This window comes from Athene cunicularia (genome assembly GCF_003259725.1).
Source record: "Athene cunicularia isolate RWA chromosome 10 unlocalized genomic scaffold, athCun1 chr10_part1, whole genome shotgun sequence".
NCBI lineage: Eukaryota > Metazoa > Chordata > Aves > Strigiformes > Strigidae > Athene > Athene cunicularia.
Window position 1 is genome coordinate 1,521,885 of NW_020799112.1, and position 26,322 is coordinate 1,548,206.

At 41.4% G+C, this 26,322-nt stretch overlaps 1 protein-coding gene across 1 annotated transcript in view; it reads left to right on the plus strand.

Annotated features, from left to right (window-relative positions):
- NEO1 (neogenin 1) overlaps positions 1–22,420 on the plus strand; it is a 147,300-nt gene extending 124,880 nt beyond the window's left edge. Inside the window, exons 20-29 of the mRNA XM_026856000.1 lie at positions 1,201–1,395; positions 2,069–2,101; positions 6,629–6,697; positions 7,529–7,676; positions 9,484–9,722; positions 10,418–10,510; positions 15,887–16,045; positions 17,346–17,600; positions 17,933–18,069; positions 20,522–22,420. Coding sequence (XP_026711801.1) covers positions 1,201–1,395; positions 2,069–2,101; positions 6,629–6,697; positions 7,529–7,676; positions 9,484–9,722; positions 10,418–10,510; positions 15,887–16,045; positions 17,346–17,600; positions 17,933–18,069; positions 20,522–20,605 — 1,412 coding nt within the window. The 3' untranslated portion in view covers positions 20,606–22,420. The remainder of the gene's footprint in view (positions 1–1,200; positions 1,396–2,068; positions 2,102–6,628; positions 6,698–7,528; positions 7,677–9,483; positions 9,723–10,417; positions 10,511–15,886; positions 16,046–17,345; positions 17,601–17,932; positions 18,070–20,521) is intronic.
- Positions 22,421–26,322: the final 3,902 nt, after the last annotated feature.

Below are 26,322 nucleotides of genomic sequence, written 5' to 3' on the forward strand. Positions count from 1 at the left end.
CATTCCACGCACTGGGTAGCATGTCTGTGGAATACTTATCTTTTCAGCTCTAATCTCCTTTTGATGTGGGTAGGGTGGATGTGAAATACTGAACTGTGCTACTCTGGATTCCAGATGTTTGTGCATCATTATAGTTGCTGACTAATTAGTACAGTCATAAATTAACTCAGTAGTCTTGTGTCACTATACTTTATATAGTGCTTTTAACTGTCACTATATGTATATGTTGCCCCTTCTCAGACAAGTTACAGTTACGTTGCTTTGTGACCTGTACAAATAGCAAATTATTGAATCTACTCCCCAGTAGTCAGTGCCACCAAGGGAAGAAGTTAAGCACACCAGACCTACAACTGGCATTTTAAGTGCTACCCTCTGTGCCTCTGTGCTGTACTGGTTACTGTGAATTATGTGAATTTGGGGTATGGGGGTTCTTTAAGAACTAGAAGTCACTCTGGAGAAGATCTCCCCTTCCCTACCAGGATCCCCAGATGGGTGGGCTGTGGGATATCGGAAGCAGCAATCTGTGCATGAAGCAGCTGATGACCCAACCCTATGCTGGTTTAAGTATTATTTTATGCTGGGGCTCCATGTTTCTTTGATAAAGGGTTAGAGAGCTTTTACTTTCTATTGGTTTGTAATTGCAGTGTATTTTAGTAACAGAACATCAACTCTTCCCGTACATTTTTTTTCTGTGACATGCAGGATAACTTCAGTTTTCAGATTGTCATCATCTTTGGTAATAAACTGAAAAATAATAAACTAAACTACTGAACACATTCTTTAGCTGTGCATGAAAATGTTTTGCTGTTTTAACGTTAACTATTTTCTATAAATATTAATACTTTGACGATGTTTTGATAATAACAGCTTTACGTTATTTTACATTATTTGGTCTATAAACAGGTAATGAGATGGAAATGAGGAATTTCTCTATATTCACTGATCAGTGGTCAAAAATAATTTTGATATTTTAAATGGCTTTTTTCCTCTTAGTGCATACTTTTGAACAGTTTAAAAATTTAAGATGGGAAGGCTGTCTAATATTTGAATGCATTCTTAGTCTTTGAAAAAATAAGAATATAGTTTCAGAAAACCCATTTATCTGTGCAAGTATCATTAAAAGTCAATAGAACATTTTCTGTGAGATCTTACACTGTCCTATTTTATGCATAAAGTTCTTTTGATTTTCCCTTTGAATAGGGTACATCATTTACTACAGTACGGATGTGAATGCTGAAATACATGATTGGGTTATTGAACCTGTCGTGGGAAACAGACTGACCCATCAGATACAAGAATTGACCCTTGATACGCCTTATTATTTCAAGATTCAGGCCCGCAACTCGAAGGGCATGGGGCCTATGTCTGAGGCAGTTCAGTTCAGAACTCCAAAAGGTGAACTATCATGTAAATCTCAGTATCTTCCTCCTTGTTTTCTGAATACAACCTCAGTAAGGTTAAATATAAAATTTATGCTACTGGTATCTTAAACTGGAAAAGACAGGAATACAATGGAGTTTGACTAGAATGAAATTTTCTATTGGACTGCTTTTGCATGTAGTTAATACATACGGAAATGTTGCTCAGCTGCTTGATTAATTGTGTTGTTTCAGAATTACTGGTGGGCACTTAGGTCATCTAGTTATTAATGCTGAGGGTCTGTGTCATAAATGTGCTTTTAGAAAAGAAGGTTTTAGATGATTTAAGATTCTAGGTCTTGTGTGTCACGTCTACTCATGATGAAAGCAGCAGGCTGCTCACTAGTGACTTGGATGATATAATGGGAATTAGTGTGACACAACAGGCTCTTAAATCGGGAACTGCTGGGTAATGGGTAACTAGTGAAATAGTACAAATGCATGATAGCTTGGAAAAAAGTACCCTGAGGTGACAAAGAAAGTTATGAGTAGATTTTTTAACAGTACTTTTTTCATTTGAGTGTTGGTGGTTAGAAATGAGAGCTCAAGCAGTCTACTTACACTGTGTGAAACTTTAAATTCTGTCTCTCGCTCCTTCAAGCCTTGTGATCTCTCTCTTGTTTTTTCCTTCCCTGTGCTTGTCCCACTAGCTGAATCCTCAGATAAAATGCCTAATGATCAAGGTAAATGAATAGCCACGCTTTCTCCTTCATTCCATCCTCCACACATTTTGTTTTTCCTGTCCATGTGCTGTTGTATTTCCTAAATGAAACAAGTATCTGGTGCTCTAACTGTAAATGAGCAAGTTGCTGTTGTGCTTTTAATAGTGGAAGAACTGAAAGTCCTATTTGTGGTTTGAGTGCTAGGAATATAAAGTGATCTCTGTAGTCAGATGTCACATGCAGGAACAAGTGGGTTGTGCCAGAGCTGAATCATTCTGTCAAAATGAATTTGGGTTAAGTGATACTCCAGCCAGCCTCTGACCACTAATGCAAGATCTCAGTATGTAGAGGTGGAAAATCAAACAGTTATCTAATTAGCACAAGAGCTGTTTTGTGATCTCTACATCTATAATTATTTTCATAGTAAAGGAAAGTATGCCTGCTCTAGAAAGCTTTTTTGCAAGAGATATTCTGCTTGTCAGCTCATTTAGACCCCAGACTCTCCCTGAAGAGCACAGCATTAGCTACTAAAAGCCTTAAGGTTTTAAAATGCTAGCTTGAAAAATGATAGCTTTGAGTTTACTACATTGAATTATAAGGTGAATGTCCCAGGGCTATTTTTGCTTTCTTCCAAATAACCTACAAGCCCAATAAAAAGGGGAAGAATTAGTCTAAAGGACATTGGCAAGCAGCTTAGACATACAATTAAATAGATCCTAAAGGGATCAGCTTTTTTTTACTTGCTTTTCAACTTGTTACTTAGAAGTAATTTATTAAATATGCTTTTACCTTCTGTGTACCAAATAATGCTGATACTAGGTGGTTATGGAGTAAATTCATATCCAGACTTGTGTAAGCAAGATGCTAGCTGAGATTCAGGCTTGTCTGCAGGGAAGCAGATGCTCACCGTGGCACCATTAGTGCTCAATGCATGTGGAAAGGAATAGGGGAAGATTAAAAGGGTTTATGTAAAAGTTGCTGTTTTCTGTTCTGCACTATTCTAACCTCGTATCAGCAGATAATTAAATCTCATCCTAAATGAACACGTCCTTCTGGTAACAATTTGATTCATTTTAATCAAATTATATAACTTATAAATCATAAAACCCTACATAAAGCCCAAGAGAGTTTTGCTTCAGAATTCCTATACGAACACTCGGAGATTATAAATCATGGCAGTAGGTTAAATGTAGTAAAGGAGAAGACAAGCTGAAGAGCAGAAAAGCCTGCTCTGTGACAATATCACTGAATTGCAGAATTGTGTCTTGCAGGAAATACTAGGCAAGTTATTTGAGACTGGGAAGGAACAAAGCTACAATGGAATTGACTCTCCGGCCTTAGTGGTTCTCTTTTCTTTTTTTTTCTCTCCCCTACTTTAATGTTTCTCTTCTGTATTAAGTACACTGTATTGTTCTTCACACACTTCTCTAGCACAGAGCTTGTATTAGGAGTTGTTAGTGGCTGTTGCTGTCAGGCTTCAAGGAGTTGCACTGGCCAAGTACAAAAGAGAAGGTTAAGGTATCTCATCCAACTAAAACTATCATAAAGTAACACAAAGCTAAACTATGCTGTCTGGCTGCAGCAGTAATGGGTAATGTGGAGATTGACAAGCTAGAAAAAAAACCACCCCACAACCAATTTTAAGCAAATGTTATCTTAAACTGGTCCTTAATATAGAAGGAAATAGAAAGTCTCAGCAACAGACTCTGTAAGGTCCTGGGAAAAAGGCTGGTGTCCACACAGAAGATGCAGCATGTGCACATGCTTGTTCAGAGCAAACAGATGATGCAGCATATGCACATGCTTGTTCAGAGCAAACCGTGTAGAAGCAAGGCTTGTGCTTCCTGCCACGGTGGTGAGAGAGGTGATGAGTTACCGTCCTTTCGCCCGCATAAACTGCAGAGAGGCCTCAGGTCATCTTTCAGGTTGCTCTGCCTAGGAGATGAGCTCCCCAGAAGGCTAAACTTGATCCTTGGTTTCAGGAATTAGATACTGAGAAGCATCTTGGTTAGGTACCTAAATTACATCGTATTTTGAACACCAGACTTTGAATCTTGTAGTTACCTTTGCATTTTTGGAAATGAACAGACACTGACACCACACAGTCAGGGCCAGTATCAGGTGTCCCTGAACTCCACGAGGATAGTGTGCAGGTAGTTATTCCCAAGGATGTCTAAATCCTTCAGAAATACGACTGCTTGCCGGAATGTTCCTTCCTCCATATCGCTACCTTTCAACATTGTTATCATCTAAATTCGATTTATGTACTTTGTCACAGGCACACGTGAGGGGTACATAAAATCTGCAGTTGGCTGTGTGAGTATATATATTGTTGAGGGAGTGCAGACCCCATCCATGATAAACCACACCAACTCAGTGTGTTACATGTACCACATGATCCCTGTTGGTCTGTGCAGGTGACTTTGTATATCTTATTATCTACTCCATTATTTTATGTCATCTGTTAACTTCAGTAGCAATTATTTTAATTTTCTCTTACGGTGTTATTAAGGATATTGAATTACACTTGGCCTAGCACGGGTCTTTGCAGAACTCATTAGAAATAGCCCTCGTGAATAATGAGTCTGCAATTATAATTCTTAATCTTATCAGTTAATTAGTTGTTAATCTTGTTAATATGTGCCACATTGCTTTTTTATTATGGTCTTTTTAACAAAGCATTGTACAGTACTCACTAAAATGTTTTATGGAAGTTAAATATAGTATGTCTGCATAGTTACTGTTACCAACCAGATTTATAGTCTGACATTTAGTTTGTTTGAAAATACTTGTTTGCAATGAAACAGAAAGATGGGCCACCATTTCCTATCTGTCTGTCACCTTTTCCATGATCTTGCCTATGTTAAGGCTCCAGCTGCTGCACTAAAAAAGCATGGGGTGTGTATTTGCCCTTTACAGTATTGTCAGTTATTTTTATTCCCCCCTTCTCCTACAGCTTCTCTGGTGCTCCAACATATCTTCAGCGCCAGGTTCAGTGATCTGGGGTTTTTTTCACATCTTTTCAGTGAAGTTATCTGGTCATACAGATGTCAATATATTAAATACAAGCTGTTTAAAATTCTGTTAAATTATTTCACTGCTGCTGAAAAATTACTAATCAGTACTTCAAAAACAGACATTTTCACAGAATTCAATCTCCTCTTTAGACTGGCAGGTGCAATATGTCTTTTTTGGTATAGATTTGTCCTGCAATACATCTTTTCCATTATTTTAGACTATGTCTAACTCCTCACTGTAAAGGCATAACATCCCTTCTTACCCTTCTCAGGGTTTAGTCAGTATTCTGGCTGGTACCTTTTGCTGGTTTTACCAATTGTCTTTATTTCACAGTGACTAATTTACAGGCTTTAACATTAGGTTCTCAATTTCCATTTGTTAACATCCTTTAACACTTATTACTTCTTGATTGAAGTGAATTTTTAACTGAGAAACTCCTCCTGATTGTGAAACTGCCAATTATGCAGACTTTTGGGTTTTTGTGGGTTTGGCTTTCCCAGTGTAAAAAATGTGCAAAGTATTATGGATTCCTGTTGTTCTTTGCATCTTGCTATGTTTCCCTTACTACAGTATGTTTATCATTCACAGTAATTTTGTATTAGTCTATTTTAGACAGAACCAGGGTTTTGGATATCTTTATCTGCAGGAAGCATTCTGCTAGCTCAGGAGAGGTCTTAACATTAGAGGTGAACTTGTGACTTCATGCATCTCGCTGTGGCAGCAAGTGATCTAAATGAGACCTGAATTATGCAAGGAGAAGGGCTTGCTAGAGTGAAAAGAGGACAGCATTTCAGTCAGTAGGGCAGCTCTTGCAGTTAGCCCCTAGGAGCCCACTAGCGGTAGCTAAGGTTCAGGAGGGGCTGGGTAATTTGCTTCAGTTTGTAATAACTGAGGTACAGATACGTTTACTTCCATTGTCAGCCTATAAATGTAAAGCTTGGGAACTAAATAATTTGTTTTCCCAGGTTTCACAAAAAAAACATTTTTGTGGTATCTCATTGTCACTTGTGGCAAAGGTGAAACAAACAGACAAGAGCTGGGAGAAGCTGAGAGCAAGTTTTTATGGATAGGCGGGGACTGAATATTATGTTTACTGTGATTTTGATCCTCCACAGTCTTCCACACTTACTGTAATTAAGTATTAGGAAAAGAAACCTGTATAATTACTGTTTCAAGGTGATTAACTGTCTGTACAAGTGTGGCAAAGCCATTTGCTTCAATATATACCTGTGTATTACTCCAAATAATTTTTCTATTTTTTAAAATGAATACTAGTAGAGGCTTTTAAGCTTACTTAGGAAAATAGTAACACAGGGAAAAAAATATTAAATAGCTCTTCTGAAGAAGCGGTTCTCTTCTTTGAGAAACACAGTTGCTGTTCAAAGTCAAATCGTGTTGTACGGGAGAGAAAAGGAGAGGAAAAAAAAATGCTCACAGTGGTTCAGAGTTCTGAAAGAGCTACCTTATAAATGCTAAAGTGGGTGTTATGTGTGTATGTATATAAAATTAGAACGTATACAACCTTTTCAGCTTCAGGATCTGCAGGGAAAGGAAGCCGCCCAGTGGACATAGGACCAGATTACAAACCTCCACTTGGGGGTAAGTGTTGTTTCAAAGCTTTTCAATTTGAATGCAGTGTCTTGGTGTTTCACCAAGTGATGCTGTATCCTACTGAAAATACTTATTACATCTGTTCCAGTAACTTTCTCTCCATGATGATAGTTGTTCCCACTTAAGAAATTGTATCATACTTCTGTCATAGTGTTCTTGCCTAATGCGTGGGGTATATGGAAAAAATACCATCACACGCATTTACATTTCAGTCTTGATAAGCAGATCTTGTTCCCAGTTCAGTTTTAAATGGCTGCTATAGGGCACAAGTGTAAAATTAATTCAGTAAGAACATATTAGGAGGAAAAAAAAAATCCTAACTCCTTCTGCTTATTAGCACTGTGCATTGCGGAAGCCTTGCCCTAAGGTAACACTCATTACTGTTACATAAAATGTGTTTCTTTCAGAGGAAAGTGACCACTGTAGAGTACTGATACTGATTCATCTGATTATTGGGTCCAAGGGGATGCCTGTAGTGCTTTAGTTTTAGCAAGGTCCCAGGTTAACTCTCCTTAGACTCTTAAACTATTGAATTTTTTAATGGTAACTATTTGAGTAGGGTGAAAATAAATTTTTATAGACTGTTAGTTGGAAATGGATCTATAAAGCATCTTACATCTTAACAATTGTACAGAAACACAATTGGCAAATAACAAAAATATAAGCAAGCACTTCCCTTGAAATCCTGGCAGACAAACCATCTTTCTCATTCTGCTAATTTGTGTGAGTCTGGAAGTCTTTGATGGGCACTGCTTGCTTTTGATGGGGACTTTTTCTATGTAATAAATAACACATTTCTCCCATCTCAAACTCTTTCAGGCAGTAACAGCCCCCATGGAAGTCCTACTTCTCCCTTGGACAGCAACATGCTCCTTGTAATCATAGTGTCTGTTGGAGTGATCACCATTGTGATAGTGGTGATAGTCGCTGTCTTCTGCACCCGTCGTACAACTTCTCACCAAAAAAAGTAAGATGTCTGGGTGGCACCTTGCCCTGTCCTACCAGCCTTACATAATTCTGTTATTTAATCTTTTCTTTATGATGCTTTAGAGTTTATGACTTCTAAGTCTTGCAGGCTGTAAAGTTCTGGTCTGACAGCAGATCAGTAATGCAGTTTGAGTTCTTGTGTTCAGAAGATAACATGCATCAATACAGCTATCATGCATGTGACGATGATGATGATGTTCTGTCTTTCCTAATCAGTGGTTCAGAGTTTACAAACAAACCATCAAGAGTTTACAGGCAAACTGGGGCAGTGCTTTCGTGTATACCTACACTTGCACCTCTCTCAGGCAAATTATTTAACATACTATTTTCAAGCTCAAGCCAATACATCTCGTTAGAGCTGTGAGAGCTCAACAGCTCAGGCAGATTCTCACTTCTGTTCTTAGCATGTGCTTCACTGCGTGGAGTGGGTTTATAAGCTGTGCATGATAATATCCAATTTGTAGATAGAATACTGGAGTGGAATCTGAGTCTGGTGCAGGATTGCTTAGAAGAGTGCTCCAAAATCCAAAATATAGGTGTGCATCTGAATTCTTTGCTCATTTAGAGCATCTGGATTAAGACTACAGCAGTGATGCTTCCGTTCATAGGCTTCTGAAGGTTGTTTCTTCATGTTGCGTGAAAGAAATGAACAGAGCCGAAAGCCTTTTTTTACATTTGAACAGACTGTTATGCAAAATAGTTTTAAGAAAGTGATTAAAAGCCAGAGTTAGAAGATAATATCCACTTGCTCTGCTGAAGCTGAACCATTCTACAAAAATGCAAGTTCTTCAGGAGAGGAGAGCAAGGATGTATGATCAATGGTCTAACAACTGGGGGATATGCTTGGGAGAGGGCAAAATCCATGGGCCTGTGCCCAAGAGACTTGTTTTGAAAGAGCAGAAATAACCCTTTGAAATCTTGCCTTTGTTTTCCCAGTTTCTAAATGCCACCTCTCTTACCTGCAGCAGCCCACAACCAGTGAATAACCTTCTGATCTGTTTTACTCGTTCAGCTGCAGTGCTCAAAGCAGGGTGCCGGGAGCACGTCTGGCTGCAAATCACCTACACAAGAGTCTCTGTTCACTGATATTTTCAAAATTGTATTTATTCATATCTTATCACTTTCTAGGAAGCGTGCTACCCAGAAGGGACACCTTCCTCCAGCATTGCCAGGGTCCAAAGAGAGGGGGGGGGCGTGTGGAGTACAGTGCTGAAACTCTACATTATACTTATCAAAAATTCCATCATGTCAAACATCTGCCTCACAATCAGTTTGCTGCTGCTCATTGGTGATGAAAAAGCACATCAGTTAGATGTGTCTAACCTGAGCGGTGGTAAAATGAATGTTCTTGTCATTAATCTTTAGAGTTAACAATCCTATAGGGATAATTGGCTATTTGCACACTTCTTCTACAGCTGTTGTTTGAGGTTGTTTGTAAGCCCTGGAGTACAGACACAGCATGATGTACGTACACTTCACATTTAGAATATTCTCTTAATAACCATAAGTACTGGAAACTTAATTTTTGTTAATGAAAGCTTAGACTGTAGAGCACAGTTCTGCAGCATGTGGTAGCATTTGAGACAAATTTCATGGCATCGGAGCTGCAGAATACGCTTTGAGATGTCAGATGTGCTTATATGTAGAATTCAAAGCTTCCTGCTCAGTGGGTAGTTTTTGCTCAGCTGGATACAAGATCTAAAGGAAATCTCAGTGCAAATTTGCCTTTTTCAACAAGTGAAAGGAAGCCTGCATCTAAGAACATTTCATTTGTTTTCATTCCCAAGGAAACGAGCTGCCTGCAAATCAGTGAATGGGTCCCATAAGTACAAAGGAACCTCCAAAGATGTCAAACCTCCTGACCTTTGGATCCATCATGAAAGGCTGGAGCTAAAACCCATTGATAAATCTCCAGATCCCAATCCAATCATGACAGATACCCCAATCCCTCGCAACTCCCAAGACATCACCCCAGTTGATAATTCCATGGACAGCAATATCCATCAAAGACGGAATTCCTACAGAGGTGAGGTTTCAATGGGTACTTTGACCCTGATGTTTAAAATGAAATACACTTTACTGTATCTGGTGAAATCACTTTGTTGTCATTCAGTTATCCTTATCTTTTTTTGTTGCTCTTTTCCAAGTAGTGAATTGGTTTTGTGCCTAGTTTATAAGACTCTCTGAAAAGGGTGGATCACATGTTGTAGTGAGAAAATGTGTGCCCAAGAGTTAAATCATGACTTTCCCTTGGCAAATACTGGTTAGTAATCAGAAGATTATCTAGCAAGTGTTTCATACTAAACTGCTGAGAGACATGTGCTCTTTCAGCAGTCAAACACACAATCAGGTTTTGGTGCTTTAACCAGCTCAGCTCTTGAGGGTGAGTTTTCACTTGGTGAGTGGTTAAATTGTTAATCCAGCATCTCTACACCACACACGTGACTCACTGTGCTGCCACTCATTGCCCAGAGCTGCACTGCCAGAAGTTTGTGTTTGCATTATGGCCTGGAGAGTTTGTCCAGTGCCCAATAATCTTTACCCTAACTGTCCTCTTTTCTCCCTTCTAGCAAAGGATGAAAGAGCTTTTTTATCAATTATGAGTCACAGAACTGCTTACAAACAGGACAGCCCAGAAATAGAGAAGGATTGAAATCATCTGGTACGGTATCACAGAAACCTTGCTGCAATGGCAAATAACCTTCAGTATTTTTCCTTCAGGGCATGAGTCAGAGGATAGCATGTCCACACTGGCAGGAAGAAGGGGAATGAGGCCCAAGATGATGATGCCTTTTGATTCTCAACCACCTCAGCGTAAGTCGACAGCCCACCTACCAGCTGGTGTGAAATTAGGAGCACCCAAACAACCCGTGTTGATACTGTATGCACACACCCTCACATACTGCTCTCCTACTTACTCCTCCTAAGTAATTCTGTCATATCTGTCACGGGAGCAGTTCAAAGGCAGCATCCTGAATCCCTTATCCTGAAGGCAGAGTTAGATCAAGTTAAAAGGAGAGAAACTGAATAGCTGTATTTGAGTGAGCAAGAGGCATGCTGCAGAAGTGGGAAGAGTTAGGAATGTGTCCAACAGTCTGTCTGTCCCAGTCTCCAGCAGCAGCAACTGCAGGTGCATTTTAGGTAGAGCCTACGAGCCTGGCTGCTTTTTATAGTCCACTCCCATTGTGCTCTGCCAGTATCCAGCTGTTATGTAGAAATTGTGGAGAGCTGGTAAATCTCTGTCAAGTGGTTCTCCTCAGTTAGTTTTCTCCTCCCCAGACCAAACAGTCGTGGCTTTTTTAGCCTACCCTCATGAGGCAGGTGTTCCACCTCTTTATCACTTTGCCATTCTCAGAACCTTCTTTAATTTTACTACATACTTCTTGAGATTCACAGAGGCCAGAGCTGCACATAGTACCACCAGGGTCTTACAGAGCAAGAAACAGTCCTCTGCCTTGTTCTCAATACCCTCCTTGCTGCATGACATACTACAGTCTGTTGGCTTTTTTGGCTGCCATTGCATATTGAGCTAATGATACCAGAGATATGACAACCATGTCTCCAGAAACTCTTTGCTGAATTGTAACTACCAGTTCCAAGCTCAGCATCATAGAAGTACTGTTTGGATTATTCTTCTCTCAGTGTATTACTGTACATTGAAGCAATGATGAACTTCACCTGCCATCTCTTTACCCACTCGCTTAGTCTTGTGAGGCTCTTCTGGACTTTCTTGCCATCAGAATAGCATTTAACTACCCCAGAGACCGTAATATTATTGACAAACTTGAAGATTTCTGTGATGGCTTCCATGTCTGGGTCACTGAGAAAGATAATTGATGGAAACCAGTCCCAGCACTGATACCTGGGGAATCTCCTTCTTACTCTCATCTGTCTTGAAAATTGATCATCAGGCCTTGCCCTTGGCTTTATATCTGTAACCAGCTTTCTGTCCATAAAAGAGCTTTCCCTCAGCAGCAACTTAGTGTTTTACCTTTGGAACGGAGTCTTGTCAGAGCCTCTTTGAAAATTTAGCTCTGTTATATTGGCTGGTTCCCTTTATTGACATATTTACTGTCTTGAAACAGAGGTTCTTGACCAGCTGCAGCTTGAAGTCCACCCTCCTGCAGCAAACCAAACTCGTTATGGATTTATGCTAAAATGTGATAGTGGCTCAGAAGCAGCTTCAGGAATGACTCAGCTGCTTTCCAGTGGGAGAGAATTAGATAGCTGGGGCAACAGATCACCTCACATCTCAGGGCAGGACATCCCCACTTGTGAGATGTCCCCTAATTCACTGAGCAGAAGAAAAGGCTCTTGAAGGAGTAACACTGCTCATCTTTTGGAAAAGATATCAAAAACCTGCAAAATATGTACAGTAGCTTTACTTTACAATGTGTCTATTACAGAAATTCATTAGAACGTGGATAGACCACTGAATCGGGCTGAGGTTTTGCAAGTCTGGCAGAGCAGACTCTGAAACGAGGAGGATGTCTGGCTTGTTATCTCGTCGTCAGTTAATGATTTGATCAAAAGTGCTGAACTGAACTTCTGTTGCGGCAGTAGAAATATATTTTAATTATTATTATGAAATATTTTAAGAATTTAAACAATGTATCTAGTTTTCAAGTTATGACTCTGAGATGGAACAGGACTTGGCTAAACCTCTGAACTAGACTGAAACCCTGACTTGAGCACACAAGTAAAAAGCACAAAAGTTAACGTGCAGTGACAGAACTGGGAGGCAAAATTATATAGTGCTTATCTGGTCTGAGCTTTAGACTTCCCTGAGCACTGTGGCCAAGTAATTGCTACTACAATCTCATGTGTTTTATGGAATGATTTCAGGCCAGTCCATTACATTGCAACTTTCTAACTTTTTGCTTTATTTACCTGAAGTGAGTGCTTGGTTTTCTTGGCCTCTGCATTCTTTTTCAAGTGTCCTGATGACCTGATCAGCTGATGTTGTGAATTTTTGACTATTTCCTTGTTTTACAACCTTTTTACAAGAGTAGTATCTTTTTTCTTGGTTTTAAAGTAAGTAATCTGGCACTCCTTGTTTTATCCCAGGTTTTCATGTATGAGGAACGAGTGGAGGATGCAGTTTTACACTAATAATCTTTACTCTAATTAGTTTGTTTGCTGTCAAATGCGGGTGTCTGACAGTGGACATTGTGGCTGTTGGATTCTGTTGTCCTGTCCCATGCCAGGTGCTAGAACAGGATGAATTTCAGACTTGTGTGACCCCATAGCAAATTCAGACTGCAGTAAGTCTTACCTTGCACTCTCCTAGGTGTTTTTTCTTTTTTTCCTCTAAATGGGATGCAGCATTAGATGTATGTAGTGTAACGTAACCTCGTGTAGGAGCCCATGCTGAAGTGTGCTGAGTGCTCCACAGAAACAGAGTAGCAAAGTACCCTCATACCCTGGCGTTCAGTGAGAAAGATACATGGTCAGTCCCACACAGGATGAAAAACTCTACAGTTGACACCAGTGATACAGTGGTGATACACATTTGAGGGAGGTAGTATATTCCAGTTCTACCTTTTGATTGTATTCAAGCTGATGTGCTAATGCTGGCAGATGTAGTTGTGGATATGATTTTTCCTTGCAGCTCTAAACCCAGCTGTGACATCCCTTTTTGATACCAGTCCTGCTGTGTTTGCTTGAGAGGCCTGTCTGTTTCCCCTGCTTTATTAGATACTGCCTTGCCCAGAAAGAACCAACCAGAGACAGACACACCTGGCTCGGTGGGACAGGTTAGCATCCTGCACTAAATGTCAGGAAGGATATGTAAGGTCTTCTGGTGCCTTAGGGCTTGAGATCGGTCTTGTGACTTTGACTTTTTATCCTGTTTGCAAAAGCTCTAAGGGCTTCCAGCTGTAGGTTTCTATTTTATAGTAAGTGGACACATTAATGTAATGTCTTTAGATATGTTTTTGCAAAAGCTACACAGAAAACTGACACTGGTAGGTGAGGCCCTTTCTCTGAAAGCAGTACAGAGGGCAGGACCATTTAGTGTGCTGCAGTCTGTGCCTGCAGATACCTTCCTATCATTTCCCCCCAGCCCTGTAGCATTCAGATGTAGTCATTAACCTCTTAAATACTAAATTAGGATAACTTCATATATGCCATTTTAGTGGAATTTACAATAATGGTGTGTGCCCAGTTAGTTCTTTTTTGACAGCTGGAATACAAAAACTCTGAACAGCTATTAGGAAGCAAAGGACTATTGCTTTCCTAATGCACCACATTTCTCTTTGCCTGGTTCTTCATCTGAACTTTTCCTTGAAATTAAACAGTGCATCATGATCTTCATGAAGAGCTGGTGGCATGCCGTACTGCTTTTAGACTGTAAAGCTATATGTGGTTTAGGTCTGATAACCCAGCAAAACCCCAGCAGTTTAATCTGGATGGCTAGGTGGCAGGGTAAACATTCTGGGGACGTGGCTTTTCACTGGATCAGGTTTTCCCCCCTTTCTGACTGGATTCTGCTTTGCATAGTGTTTCAGAGCCACTATGATTTTGTGTTCTTCTTGTCTCTAAGCTTTTAGGAAATGTCTTGAGAGGTGTAGTATATGTGAACGAATTTTTATTGTGGTTGCAAAAGCATATAGGCAGTCTTTTACACTAATGTGCATTATGCTTGATAGTGATTGAGATGCTTGCTGAAACACAGGTGTAGACCAGTGGTTTAAATAGAAGTAGTTTAAATGTTTATGCCTGTAAAATTTTATACCTTAAAATCTTTGCCTCCTACCTTGCTGACACATAAGAGAACTCCTGGTGTCTCCAATAACTGTTGCCTCTGCCCAGATTTCTGATTGCCAAGCCTTTGTTGTTATTCCTCCATTTGCCAGTTCCCTGCAAGACAAAGGGGCATTTTAATCTTGCTTGAAGCTCTTAGTGAGAATATCTGACTTTGCACATCCCCTTGACAGCTATCTCACAGGACTTAAATCTAGAACCTTCTGATTGCTCAGTATTAGACTTTAGTTACTCTTCATTTACAAGAGGCTGATAGTGACACTAGCTTTCTGTTGACATAACTCAATGGGAGACCAAAATTGTTTATTAGCAATAGCTAAAAGGCTCTTGGTATATTGCCTCCACTGATCAATTCACATATCCTGTCCTGCTGACAGGCTGTTTTCCTGGAAATTAGGAAGTCAGAGGGTTCAGATTCCTTCAGTCAGCCTCTGAGGTCAAACCACATGCATCAATGCAAGAAGTCTTAGTTGAACTCACCATTATAATGATGGATTTCTGCATCATGTCATTCCTAGAAAGTAACTTTCACATGCAGCACATCTGGAGAATTGCCAGAAAAGGTTCAAAAGAAAATAACTAACAACAAACTTTTTTCTTCTTTATGATGTTAGTGGTAGCATTTCTCTCCTGTTTTTTGTGTTGAGACTCTTTCTTTTGGATGATTTTAAGCAATCCAGTATTTTATTCTGCCATAAGAACTAAATTCTGCACACACCTTTCCTGTCAGCTGGCGAGTTGTGAGTTTGTTCTGCTGTCACCACAAAAGGGTGAGGGCAAAGGATGATTTATGTTAAGTATAACATTTGTGTATCTCAAACAGGAAAAAGAATAAAGCAAGATAAAAAAAGAGGGGAAAAACAGGCTTTTGGTTTGAGTGTGCCAGAGCAGAGCTTTACTAAGTCTGCACAGAAGGAATGAATGGAGCCTTTGGTCTCTTGTCCTACTGTTATCATTGGTCTTGCATTATTTAATTAACCAAAGATGCCATGTTTGGTGAAAATGTTGAGAAATCTAATGACAGCCAGAAATTATTTTGGAATTCGAGCTTATGTGTCTCCTGTATCAGGTCTGACATTTATAGCACAGCCTGAAGTACATGGAAGTTCTAAAGGGAGCTGAACTTTGTTTTTCTCAAGGGTAATGGAAAATTCTTGACAGATGCAGCCAAGAGGGATGTGCTTTCTGCACAGGAAAATGGAGAGCTCTGCTTCTTCTGGGGGTCTTAGGTTCTTGGCATGGAGGAAGCTAAAGTGCTAAAGCAGAGTTGGAAATTTGGTATTGAAACACATCATCTTGGTGGTGTTGTAAACCCGCTCCCCCGTTCAGTGGCTTTGTGGGAGAAGGGAGGGATATGGTACATTTCAGTACGTGTGCATGCTTTTGTGTATGTTAAGCATTTTTCTGTCTTGTGTTCATTCACAGCTGTGATTAGTGCTCATCCCATCCATTCACTCGATAACCCTCACCATCATTTCCACTCCGGCAGCCTCGCTTCTCCAACTCGCAGCTATCTCCATCACCAGGTCAGCCCGTGGCCGATTGGCACATCCATGTCCCATTCAGACAGGGCCAATTCCACAGGTGAGCTATAAACAATCAGGTAGATTGTGCTTGTAAAGGAGCAATGAGTGAAACGTGGAAATCAGAGCCTGAAACTTAACTTGGTCAGTCTCCATTGGGGTGTTCCACGAGAGGCAGAGCGGTGGGTTTAAGTACAGACAAAATCCTTGATAGGTTGAGTTTTTTGTAAACAGTTTGCTATGTAGATCAGGTATCGAGCCTCAAGATATGTGATGATGTCCTGGGAAAAGGAGGCTTAATGTTTTATATACAACTTCAGATAGGAAGATTCCTTATTCTAAAGGCACCAGCCCTGGACTCTGAAACATTTATATTAAATCTAATCTGATCTACTTAATATGATAACTTTTTTCCTAATTAGTTGTATTCAAAACAGCAAGGACAAAATTCTAGACTTTGCTACTGAGAGATGTCATTAGTTAATCTTTCTGAAGCACATGGAAAACTGGTGACTGCAGCATTTTCAGGCTTGAAGCACAATCGTTTGCAATAGTTTTTGTAATGTCTCCAGTGTCCTGAAAAATTCTGAAACAACAGTATTGCTAAATTGCATGTAGGTGACATCTTGTAGTGAATTCTGAGCTTCTCTAGTTTAAGGTCTGTCTTAATTAAGGTGCCACAGCCAACAGCGCTGTTTCCCTATGAAAACAATTTGTGAGGCTGCAAGTGTACAGGCAGTTGGTGTGTTAGAGGCAGAGGTTTCTCTTGTTTTGTTTATCCTGCTGACAGTTCTCACAATCCATATCTTTTCCTGCATGTGTTCTCTGAGTTGGATCACAATGCCCTAAATTCAAGGTACCATCTCATTGTTCTCCTGGATCAGGGTGGAGCCTGCTGCAAACACATGAAGCCTCTGATTTCATTTTAGCTTGCAGTAAGCAAAGGGTTTTCAAGTCCATCTCAGACAAAAAAAAATTGGCTTCTCTGCGTACACTGCAGTGATGTATGATTAATCTATACCTATTTAAGAATGCCAATACTGTGAAACACTCAAGGGTAAAACGAGAATGAAGATTTGTGTTCCATGGTGTTTATCTGAGGTCTTGTGACACGTAGCTGCTTCAGTGCAGACTCTTGATTTGGCATTATGCCTGCGGAATCATTCAGTTCTCAAGCGTACTTTGTTATCAAACAGCCATTGCCATCACCTTAAAACAGGACAGTCTGTGAATTCACTTCTTGGCTTATAACAGTGATCTTGGACAAGGTGCTTGCAATCGCTACTGGTTTGTTTCCATCTGACCAGAGAACATTTCTAGTAAAGAAGATAAACTTTGGGGTTTTTTTTGGTCTGTTGTAGAATCTGTTCGAAACACACCTAGCACGGACACCATGCCAGCCTCCTCGTCTCAGACGTGTGCTGACCACCAGGATCCTGAAAGCACCCCAGGGGCTTACCTGGCTAATGCCCCAGAGGAGGACTCTGCTCAGAACCTCCCGACGGCGCACGTCCGTCCTTCCCACCCGCTGAAGAGCTTCGCGGTGCCGGCGGTTCCACCCCCCGGCTCCACCTACGACCCAGCACTGCCCAGCACGCCGCTGCTGACTCAGCAAGGTGAGCGGGGAAGGGTGACAAGGCACACCTGGGAAAAAAGGGGGAAAGGCGATTTTAAGAAGAAAATGAGAGAAGCTCCTTAAGGGGTGGGGGGTAGAGTTGGGCATCAAAGCAAATATGTCAGAGGCTGGAGCCAGTTTTGTTGGTATAATTTTCAAGGTTCTTTTACTTACATAGATAAGCTAGACAAAAATTCAAATTCAGCACGCCATAATTTGAAGTGTTCATTTTCCTCTACTAGAATCCTTTTTCTTCTCCTACTTTCAATAGCTTTCCGAATGGGCAAAAGAACTAATTAACTGAGGCATAACTATATAACAATTTATTTTAAGCTCCTAACCATCCAGTTCACTCGGTGAAGACTGCGTCAATTGGGACTTTAGGAAGAACCCGGCCTCCTATGCCAGTGGTAGTTCCCAGTGCCCCTGACGTGCAGGAGACCACCAGGATGCTGGAGGACTCAGAAAGCGTAGGTACTCTTACACTGCCAGTGCCTTGCTTTGGCAGTGCTTATCAAACTGTGGTGAATCTCTTTATAGGATACCTGTAGACTTCTTTAGTAACGTCTGCACCGAGACTTTCAAAGGCAGAGGGTAATGAGGCTTCTGATTTCCACCAAGTGCCATTCCATGTTAACCCACATAAAAAATGTAGTGCAAATACCTTCTACGCAAGGCAGTAAGTTCAGAGAATATGCACTTAAACTGCAAGTACAAGTAATGCTTTCTAAATCTGAAAATTACTTGAGCATACCTTCATTCCTAATTACACAAGACTATAAACAGATGCAGTGCTTCCACCTATTCCAGTCCCACCACAGTGCCCACTCAGACAAAAACTGAAAACCCTTCAACAGCATTTTGGCTGAACCAAGGCTGTTAGCTGACAGAGAGTAACATCTCCGAGATTTCCGTTCTCCACTCATGCTCAGTGCTTCTGGTTTCTGCTGGCCTACAACAGTGACAAGAGGAGAGGTAAAGACAGATACCATCTATAGTGCTAGTCATGCCTTTACAGTACGTAGTGCCTAATGGGGCTTTGGTTTATGACTTGGGCTTCTATACACAGGCTTACGTACGGGAGCTGTAGAAGGGCCCTGCACATCTGTGTTTTGCCTGCTTATCTCCATGTAAAGAGCATCTCTGTGCGCAGAGCTAAGGCCTCCAACAGGGCCGTTTGCTCTTCTCTACAGCTTAAGATGTGTTCATGCTCGCTTTGAGATGTCATTTATTTCTGTTTTGCAAGCATACTGTGCCTGGTTCCTATTAAAGTCATGCAGCTGCAGCTTCCTGTGCTGCTGCAGAACATCCAAAGTGTCATTGCAAATGGAAAATGTAGCATTAATGCCAAAATGTTTAAAGCCATCATCCCTAATATGTTTTTAGATACTCATAGGAAAGTCAGAACACTTCAGGGAAAAACACAACCAACTGTTGGGCTTCTTTGGAAACAGCTTTTAAGAAGTGAGGATGTCTTGGGCATCAGGCACTGGAAGAGCTGTTTTCCTTTCAAACTGCAAGCCAAGAAGTTATTGTATTAGCCATTGTATTACTGCTACAGTATGAATGAATTTTTCTTTTTTTAGCTTGTTTCCTTATTGTCGTTTCCTTTTGTCACCCTCTTGATTTTATTTCTGTATGCACTGGTCCAGAAACTGTATGTTTGCTTGATTTGGTGCACTTTTGCCCTTCTGCCAAGTTGTCCCTCCCACTTTTTGTTGTTGGTACCACAAATATACTCATTAGTTTGTTCATCAACAAATTTATCATATTCAAATATACTAATTTCTTCGTTAATAAATTAGTACAGCATAAAGTCACTACAGCACACTAAGTACTAGTTAAATTATGAGGATTAGGTAGTGATTTGAATAGATTCAGCTTTTTAATGAGAGCCTGGAGGAATGAGTCTCAGTACTTCCAGCTTGCTGCTCTTTAACATTGTCAGCAGTCAGCAGATGATGCATTGGACAGATGACTTTTCTGGTACAATCTAGATTGCTGGGTAAACTGGAAAGTGCCTGCTGCATTCATTTCTATTTAAATGAAAGAAAAGGTTTGTGTCTAGAAGCAAAGAAGTGAGATCCCAGTCAGGGTTGAGGGTTCCACTCTGGGAAGGGCTTTAGTTTTATGGTACACAGTCAGCTGAGCAGCAGCTTTAATATTAGACGCTAGCCAGACGGTCTAATAATGGACCTTAAATATATAGAGCAGAAACTATCCAACAGGAGTTCTGTTGCTTCTAATCTGGCAGTAGCAGAGCTGGTATTGCAGTACCACGTGCAGCCTGGCTTGCCTTCTGTGAAAATGATGGTGAGAGTGCAGAGAGGGTTTGGAGAATGCTCCAAGGACACAAGGGGTTGAAAATGGCTCAGTACTAGGAAAGGCTTGGACAGCTTCATCTCAAAACCTTTTCTAACTAGTTCATGGTATCTATCTATGTACATACCTGCACTGCTAACAGAGTGAGGACAGCTGTTCAGTATAGCTGAAGCGAGACAATTGAGGCTAAAAATGGACTGTGTTTTTAGCAAGCATAATTATTCTCAAAACAGTTTTATTGAAGTGATTCCTTTGACCTTTTTTTCCAATTAAGCAGGGAAGATTTTTCTAAAATATCTACTTTGGTTCAAAGGAAGCTGTTATCTTGAAGCAGGAATTGATACAAGGAAAACGGATAAGATGATCACAGCCTTAAAAATGTGAAACTATGAATCACTATTGCAAAAAGATCTGCACTTAAAATAGAAAGTTGTTTCAAGTTATTAATTCCGGTAACTGTCAGTAAATCTGCTTCTGCTTATTCATGTGTCAGGGTCACAGTCTACACCAGAATCACTGACCATTTCTTCCTGGTTCTTCTTCTGTTCTCCTCTAAAAAGAGCGAGTCACCTTGTCAGTAACTCTTTACATCTCCCACAGAATTACGAACCGGATGAGCTGACCAAAGAGATGGCCCACCTGGAAGGACTTATGAAGGACCTTAATGCCATCACTACAGCATGACCACCTTCACCAGGACATGACTCCAAACAATTTCACAAGTCTTGGGACTCAGCCTTAAAAAAAAAAAAAAAAAAAAAAAAAGAAAAAAAAAAGAAAAGAGGGACAGCACATGAGAACATACACAGAAAGCAAACGAACCAACCAGTGCATTTGTGCTACAGCTGGTGAAAAAGAGATGACCTTTCCTGTCATCGTCCTGCAATGAAGTCATTGCCAAGTTGAATTCCTTTTACCTGCTGAGACCGTGCAGGATGGGACGCATCAGGCTGAAATCTAGCATCCAGACAAAAGGAAAAAAAAGTGGACTTCACATACTTTTTTTTTTCTGGTCAGGTTTTGTCTCAGTGGTGTGATTGCCCTGCCTTTTCAGTGTTGGACATTCGCATTTATGTACAATTTTATTTGTGTTTTTATTTTATCTTTTTTTATAAAAAGGAAAAAATACTGTAATAAAAAAAAAAAGAGAAACTGTTGTTTTCCACAGCCTAGACTGACATTTGACTGCTTGTTCTATTGTGTATGAAAATTCATTGCCAGCGTGGGTTGTTCTGTTTTGTTTTTTATTCTGCGTATAATTATGTCCCCTTCTGGCAGTTAATCCATGGCCTTTTGGGATGCTGCACTGCTATTTGTAAGCTTTTTTATTATTTTTATATTATAATTATTAAAAGCCTGACTTTCTCCTCTCATCACTGTGAGATTACCAGTCTGTTTGAATTGAAATGTAATTTGAAAGGCTTGTTTGTCGCTTTTTGTGCAGTTTCAATATTTTGAGTGGGGAAAAGTAGATGGGGAAGGGGAGGGGATCCAGTGGGAGGTTTCATTATTGTTGTTTTCCTGTCTTTCTACATTGACTCGAAAGACTGAAGAAAATGAAAGCATCTTCTGTAACGTCCTTCCTTGTAACTTCAGCATACTGTGTCTCTGGTTACCGAATTAAGTGAGAGTCTCATTTAGAAACATTAAAAAAAAAAAAAATTCCTCCTGTAAAGTAGGGTTCCTTATGTTTAGGTGACACTAGAGCTTATTTTGGCAACAGTGCTCTGTTTTGTTGTTGTTAGTTTAAAGTGCAGGTTGAGCACTGGTTCAGCATGGAGAGCTCAGCACAGGCAGCAGTGCACGGCGCTTCTCTGCTGGTGGGGCTTAGGTCTGACCTACCTGGACCTCGCAGAGGCAGAGAACTGTGAACCTCTTCTCATCAGCAACATACCCCGTCACACTTTTGAGAACACTACATGTCCACAGGATCCTTCAGCAGCAAGTCCAACCCCAGTGCAATTTCTCTATCCCAGGCCATTAAAACAAGAATCCTTCTCTTGAGGATTCTTCAGAGACATAAGCAAGGCAAAAATGTATTTTTTTACACTTTTGAAACCATTTGAAAAGAAAAACAGTATTAGCAACTCAGGTGCTGTTCACATATCTGTCTGGAAAGGAAGGAAAGTTCAAAGGGAATTCCTATATGAAAGGAAGGAAAAAGGTTTTTTCTTCTCTCCTTGTATGATTGCCTGCCTCCGCCCTGTTCTGTAAGGAGGAATGGCATAAAAAGAAGGTATTTTAGTTAAGCTAATATCCAGCTGCCCAACAAACTTGTGCCATTTCACTTTCAAGATGAAAGGAAACTCAAAACTTACTGGTGATTCAGAGAGTGTGTTCCTCCCTCGCAGTCTGATCTGTGGTCTGGGTGGTGACAGTGGGGGACACGCTGGTAACAGGCGTTTCAGGGGCAGGGCACTGCTGCTCTAGCCCACAGTGCCTCTGCTGCACAGCTGGACCTCTTGGAACATTAAGAGGAAACTGTAACCTACTTAAATTAAAAAAAAAAAAACCCAGACAACACTATCTTTGCTTCATTTATCTTTTTTTTATCCATTTGGCTAAAGCTGTGGGCCCGTATTCACAGTCCCTGTCACCAAGAGAAGGGCGAGCCAATGAATCATCCTGGGGAGCAGCGGCAGGTTGGGGTGTAGTTTTACTTCCTTTTCCTGGACTCCTTGTGTTGTCATTTCTAGGACATTTGCTGGGTTTATTTATTATTCGAGGGGGAGAGGGCATCAAATTAATTGGAGCACCATGGGCCACTCAGAAAACTGATGTTTGGATTCTTAATACAATTCAGAGCAAAATAAGCTACAGAATAAGTATTTAAATAATAAAATACACACCCCTTGTCATGAAAGAGAGGGTGTACATTTTCCTTTGCCTATTTTTTACCTATACCCAAAGAAATACCATCGTACATACACAGTATTCTTAGCTGGTGGGTCTTTGTGAATATTACTTATGTATAACACCATGAATGTTAATATTGTCATTGAATTTGGGGAGGGGGAATATTTTTAATGATAAAACAACTGTTCAAAGTTGGTTTTTTAAGGTTAAACTAAAAGAAACATTTATTCAATTCAGTGTACAATCTGTATTGCACTTTTTTCACATTTTAATGCTACGTTTTCTTACATATCCTGTGATTTTAAATTTGGAACATTGTGTATCCTTGTAGTGTCATAGTCAAGCTGTTAAGTGACAGCTTCCCTCAGCGACATTTGGGGAAAAAACCAAACCTGTATATTGTTTTATGATTCTCATGTAGAATAATTTTGAGGACTGCTGTAGACGTCTACCCTTCTGTACAATTTTTTTGCTTTTCTGTAGTATTTGCTGTATACTCTATGGCTTTTTTTAATAACTTCATGTTTATTATTTTGTATTGGACATCCAATACACTTTTTTTAATCCAATCAAATTCTGGTCTGCTTGGAGAGTTTGTTCTCTTTTTTAATTATTCCTGTATCTTTTTTTTCTTAATTAGTATGGTGACCAGGTTTGGAGTTTTACTCGCCTCTCCTTTTGTTGTGGTTTGGTAGGTTGTGTCCTCTAAAGAAAGAAGAGGAACTGTTACTCTCCCCTGCCCCATCATTGTGCAGATACTGAGCTCATAATGTCTTCCTGGTTAACTCCCCTCCATCTCAAAGCTTAGTAGCAGAAGTAACAAACAAGCATCAGAACAAAGGGTTTCAAATCAGTGAAAGAACATGTAATGGTAAACCCGTAAATCACAGAAAAATAATACTATAATTCTTTGAATATAGCACTTTCTGTGTATAGATTTTAGAGTGCAATAACTGAACTCCTTAATGTTAAGCTCATGCTAAGTCCAGACTCCTCCTTTCACTACTCGAGACTCCCACTGATCAGCCTGGTCTCTGCAAGCCGTCCCCTCCCCAGTTGTGTCCCATGTCCTTGGGACCATCAGCCCATTCCTCATCCTCACCTCCGCAAACAGGACTACAGGCTACTGCCTTGTTTTACACCCCCTGACGCCCTATTTTCTAGTCAGATCCTTACATTTACTCCACACTGAGGCCTCAGGTGGGAACTGGGCCCTGAAATTCTCCTGTAGCTGGTCAGGGGCTTCTCATGTGTACGTGTACGGGAGAGGAGGAATGGGGACCAAAGGCGTTAATCAAGGTGAGAGTGTCACGAGGCTCATCCATGACAGACAGGCAGAGTAGATACAGAAGGGAAAAACCCAATCCAAAACCCGACACCCACCACACAAAACGCCCCGCCCTCTACTTACTAACCTCTAGCTTTAAGAGTATTTCTTGCTGTTAGTCAGTGCTGTGCTACCAGCGGGCAGCGTGGCAGCCCCCGGAGGCGTGCAGCCCCTCGGGCTGGTACAAGTAACAGAAAACGCCTGCGGGGAGCTGCCGCCTCCTGCGCGCCGGGGACACTAGAGGGCAGCGGTGACCCGCCGGTGAACAAAGCTGCAACGCCAACCCAGCGCCCACACCAGTTCGGCATCCACCTGGTAGAGAATAAATTGCGTCTCTCCAGCCTAGGTCAAGGGGACTAACATGAGTGGTGCTGTCTTCTTAGTAGCAGTTCAGTGACGAACTCAAGCTGCAAACCATTTTGTTCACTCCTAGCTGTGGTTTTCCCTGGTAGCCCTTTGGCTTCCAACACAGAAGCAAGGGGTTGCCTCGAACACCTTGGATAAATTGGTACAACACTCCCAGGCTTCTTCCTGTTAAGAACAGCCGCCTGTCTTCAGATGAATTGAGACTGGATTTCAGCAAATCACAGTTCGTCTCAAATAAAAGCATTCCCGTAGGGGCTCAACATGATTTAACTAAACTGCCTTTGCCAGAAATGTTAAACCACAACAACTTTTCTGTGGGGCCAGGTCTCCCCTAACCCAGCCTGGCTTCAGCCAGGTTCCACATCACCCTTTACTACACAGGGGCGTGAACACAGAGAGCCCCTGTGACTCTTAAAAGCCAAATGCTGGAGCTGTGGTGTGACTCCGAGAGCCTCACACAGCAGAACTCCTGCCTCCAAAAAAGCTTGCCAGCTCTCCAGTCTGACGGACAGCCTGGAAGTCAAGGGTACAGTCATCCAAGCAAGCAGGAGTGCAGAGCTGACGGGCAGTGGGGTTGGAAAATGAAAGCCAGCCCTTGGCAAGCACAATGTAGAAAAGCGGCCATGAGAACATGAGCGTGAGTGAAAGGGTGGCAAACTCCCACAGATCCAGAATGTACACCTGCCTTTTCAAAAGGCAGGAAAAGCCTGAATGTGACAGAGTGCCAGAGAAACAAACTGAAATTCAGTGAGGGGGAGCAAAGGAGCATTCAGCCTCCTCCGAGTGCTGCTGGGCCACCTTGCTGTGGGGAAAGTGTTCTCCACCAGCTGGGGGAGGCTCTGACCAGGGCTCCCTACATGCACAGGCAGGGTTGGTAGCAGTTGCACAAGGACAATGACCTATTCCCTGTCCTTTAGTAATTGAAAATCAACTTCTTCCAGTTACTTTCCAATTTCAGCTCCTGTTTCCCAACCTTCTTCCATCACACACTGTCTTTCCTCTCTGTAGGGACAGGGGCCAAGACAGCTGGTTCCTATAGGGCTGCAATTTAGAGCAAAGGCTAGTTTTCCTTGGTAATTTTTTCGGAGGCAATTCAGTTCCCTAACCCAGCTGTCTCGGGACATCCCACTCTCAGTCAGATGCCAAGCGGCTGCTGGCTAAGGCGATCCTGCAGGTTGTTCTGCCCACAGGGTTTGGTCATGGTGGCAGTTTGACCACAGCCCTTTTGTTCGACACACAAACTCACCAGTAACACCACTGCCAGCCTTGGAAACATGACGTAGTGCTGCTCTAGTATCTGCAAATCCACCTGAACCAGACACAGGGTAGCCCTGGTTACAACACCCTGCCACAACCCCATCACTGCAAAGGCTGGGAGAATTAAATGAGACGTGCTAGAGATGTACCAATAAAGTCATCACACATTAACTTAATCCAAATCAGTAGTACTCACCCTTAGCGGGCGCTGGGCAACAAAGCACTGGACTGCCGCAGGCTCCTCTACCTGGAGGCTTTGCTGTGACCCTTTTTCCCTTCCTATGCTGGCTGCCAGTGCCTCCATCTCCTAGAATTTCATCATTCTGTAACAAGGGTGTGAGGTCTTCTGTCCTGGGCTGCAAACCTGAAGAGAAAAGAAAGAGCATCCCCCCATTTGTAACCTCAGTGTCCCTGGCTGGCAGGGCCTCTGCAGACAGAGCTGGGATGTTTTGGAAAGCCCTGACCTGACCTCAGCCCCCCCTTAGGACCCCGTCACAGGGAGCAGAAGACCACTGCCATCCCAATGGCATGGCTAACGCAGACACCCACGTCCCATTTTGCAGCAGGACAGAGGGACTGGGTGGGGACCCCCAGC